Source organism: Dinoponera quadriceps, unplaced genomic scaffold, assembly GCF_001313825.1.
Source record: "Dinoponera quadriceps isolate SergipeBrazil2010 unplaced genomic scaffold, ASM131382v1 scaffold3367, whole genome shotgun sequence".
In the NCBI taxonomy this organism is placed as follows: Eukaryota; Metazoa; Arthropoda; class Insecta; order Hymenoptera; family Formicidae; genus Dinoponera; species Dinoponera quadriceps.
In genome coordinates this window covers 3046-6916 of record NW_014557359.1, presented here as the reverse complement: position 1 = coordinate 6916, position 3871 = coordinate 3046, and the positions used below count along the sequence as shown (strand labels likewise).

Sequence of the window (3871 nt, the reverse complement as noted above, 5' to 3'; positions counted from 1 at the left end):
TTTCTCCCATCTTTTGGGCAATGCACGAATCGCGCGTCGAAAAAACTGGTCGTCTTTTGAGTTAATCCACGAATCTATCCATTTTCCGACTTCTTCATAAGACTGGAAGTGTTGGTCAGCCAGGCCGTGTGCCATTGATCGGAACAAGTGATAATCCGAAAGTGCAACGTCTGGAGAGTACGGCGGATGGGGTAGGACTTCCCATTTCAACGTTTCCAAGTATGTCTTGACCACTTTTGCAACATGGGGTCGAGCATTGTCATGCTGCAAAATCACTTTCTCGTGTCTCTCGGCGTAGTGCGGCTGCTTGTCTTTCAATGATCGGCTTAAACGCATCAATTGAGTTCGATACCGATCGCCTGTGATTGTTTCAGTTGGTTTTAATAGCTCGTAATACACTACGCCGAGCTGATCCCACCAAATACAGAGCATTACTTTGGAGCCATGAATGTTCGGTTTGGCCGTCGATGTGGAAGCATGGCCGGGAACTCCCCATGATTTTCTGCGCTTGGGGTTATTGTAATGAACTTATTTTTCATCTCCAGTCACAATGTGATGCAGAAATCCTTTTCGTCTTTGCCTTTCAAGCAGCTGTTCACAAGTAAACAAACGCCGTTCAACATCTCTTGGTTTCAACTCGTACGGCGCCCAATACCCTTGCTTTTGAATCATTCCCATGACTTTGAGGCGCTTCAAAATGGCTTGTTGAGTCACTTCGAATGATTGTGCCAGTTCTTTCTGAGTTTGACACGAGTCTTCATCAAGTAATGCCTCCAATTCAGCATCTTCAAACATCTTTCCTGTTCCACCGTTATGCCGGTTTTCGACGTGAAAATCACCGTTCGTGAAGCGTTGAAACCACTCACGACACGTTCTTTCACTAATAGCGATCTCACCATAGGTATTTGAGAGCATTTGGTAAGTTTCAGCCGCAGATTTCTTCATATTGAAGCAGAAAAGTAAAACCTCCCGCAAATGACGAGAATTTGGCTCGTAAACTTACATCTTCAATCGACGATAACTTTATGGTACAGATACAAATCCACTAATGTAACTATTAGGTTATGTTGACAGATGCCCAAGTTGATTGTATGACGTATATGATCTATATACTTTGACCACTAAGTTCCACTAAAGCCATCTATAGGGAAACGGTGGGAGCAAAATTGTACACCTAATAATATGCAATAAAATCTGGTAGGTTCCCTTAAAAAAAAATAAGTTGACCTTCAAATGATCTTCAAATTCGACTTTAAGATCAAAGTCAAAGTTACCATTGAGTTCCGCACTCAAAATCTTATAACTTTTGTCTCATCCATTGTTTTTTGCTAAAGTGTGCTGTTCTCGAAATATTTCAATGTTTCTATTCTTTTGTCTCACCCTGTATATTAGTGATTATAATCACACGAACAATTCGTAAATCATTTTTAAATCACCAAGCTTATAATTCTGATGTATCTTCTTAATAATTTTATTCTGTTGCACGTTGAATTCAGAGTACAGGAATGACAGATGTAGCATTTCATGAAAACTGGTATCAATTTGGATCACCAATAAAACGCACCTTCATATTAATGATTCTGAGCAATAATTTAAAATGTAAACTTACGACGTGCGAAAAGTTAAATCTCTCTTTGCCATCATTTATGACGGTAAGATTATAATGTTACTTATATTATGTTACTTACATTACTACTGAGATGTGATAAGTCAGTTTTTCCTAACGTTTACTAATGATTTCCTAGGTTTTAAATCAAGCATATTCAGTAGCCCTTCTGTTTTTAAAGATGAAATGAAAATGAAATAACATGATATATCTAAGATAACACAGTTAGTTTTATACGTTCTTTAAACGTATTTAATATGATTGTGAAGCGTTACATATGTTTAAAAGGACATATGAAACTAATGTGTACTATCTGAGATCGCAGATATTTTAAAAAGGTAACGAAATTTGCTCTTTTTTCCCTTTCTCTTTTGCGAAGTAAAAATACTAATTGATGAATTTGTAGACTACATTCTGAACAGAAACTTACATTTACATTTTATTCGAAGTTAAAATTTGTACACAATTCTGGGGGAAATAAAAATATCTTATTTGAACGGAACGAAAGCTGAGAAGAAAATGTAATTGTGATACAAATCACAACACGAGTGACTAGTCGAATACAAGTCAACGTGTGATTTAACATGTTTTCTTACTCTAAAGTTTTGGATAAACTCTTATTTTTTTCTAATTACTGATCCTTTATATAAAAAAGCTTTATATAAAACTTTATATAAAAATAATTATTCATATGTTTAATTCAGCCTCAGCCATTCACCGTGAATGAAGTTCACGTTCCACCAAAATCATTTTGGAAAGCTAATTTTGCAAGTGCTCAGAAAATCACAGAAACATCTTTCTTTCCCTCAAAAAATTATTTTAACTGTACGCAACACTATACCCTTTATAAGATACAAATGAAATACAACTTCTTGCGACGATATTCACGAGCGATGGATATTACTGTTGACATTGAGTAGATTACGAACATCATCGTCGCCACCACAATCCATTCGGTCGTCTCACCTTCGCCATCAACGAGTTCATATCACAAATAGAAACCGGCAAAGTACTGTGATATGGATCTAGACAGTTTTGTCATCTTATATCTTACATCTTGCGTTCTTCTGCCGCTTTTGATCGTCCTGACATTCGGTCGCGAAGGATTTTGTACTAGCCCTATGGTCGTCATTACGACAATCCTCCTGCGGTATGTTGCGCATGTTCGCGTTGTGCAGTCGTTTTGCAGTTGCTGCAGGTCGTATTATGACGTTTGAAACTAATCGCTTCTGGACAGAAGTCAATACGATCAATACCATGACTTCCGCTTATCTACAGTTTATTCAAAATAAGCATAGATATAATTTTTTTTTAAATATTAGGTCTGCATAATTCCGTAAATCGAGTAAATTTCAAACTTAAAAAAAGCGATTTTAATCAACTAAATGTGTTCCATTCTGTTCAATGACTTTCTGCCATGTCTCCACGAGCTTCATTATCCCTCTTTTATAGAAGTCCTGAGATTTTTGGGCAAAGAAGTCATCCAAGTAGTTTTTGAGGACGTCCAGGGAACTGAAAGTTTTATTATTCAAATTATTCTGTAGCGTCCGGATCAAGTGATAGTCTGAAGGTGTAAGGTCCGGACTATACGGTGGGTGCACCAAAATGTCCTACCCAAGCCCTACCCAATAACTTCTGCCAAGTAGTTCCTACCCAATAACTTTTGCCAAGTCACCAGACAAACGCGTTGTCCTGGTGGAACCCAACACCCTTTCTGTTCGCCAATTCGGGCCGCTTTTGATCGATTGCTCGCTTTAATTTGACCAGTTGTGAGCAGTACTTGGTCGAATCAATCGTTTTGTTGGGTGGCAGTAACTCATAATAGACTATTCCTTTCCCATCCCACTAGATACTGAGTATGACCTTCTTCGGGTGTAATCCAGCCTTTGCGACCGTCTGAGCAGCCCGTGCTTCGATCATAATCTTTTTCGACTGACGTTGTTGTAGACAATCCACTTTTCATCGCTAGTGATCATCCGCTTTAAAAATGGTTCGTTTTGATAGCGTTTGAGCAGCGAATCGCAAACTGAAATTCGATCCATTACATTCTTTTCGCTCAGTTCGTGCGGCATCCAAACATCAAGCTTGTTTACCGTCCCAAGCTTCCGTGAATGAAACAGTTGATTGGTCAATGTTGAGGTTATGTCCGATCTCTGTAGCCGTCAAATGCCGGTCGGAGTCGATTAAAGTCTTGATTTTATCGACATCAGTATTGACTGGCCGACCAGAGCGATCTTGAGATCATCTTGCAGATCAAAAGGAGCA

The 3871-nt window shown here is 38.5% G+C and overlaps 1 protein-coding gene across 1 annotated transcript in view; it reads left to right on the top strand.

The window, feature by feature from the left end:
• LOC106749054 overlaps nt 1-1652 on the top strand; it is a gene marked incomplete at both ends in the record, with an annotated part of 13929 nt that extends 12277 nt beyond the window's left edge. Inside the window, one exon of the mRNA XM_014628104.1 lies at nt 1497-1652. Coding sequence (XP_014483590.1) covers nt 1497-1652 — 156 coding nt within the window. The remainder of the gene's footprint in view (nt 1-1496) is intronic.
• Nucleotides 1653-3871: the final 2219 nt, after the last annotated feature.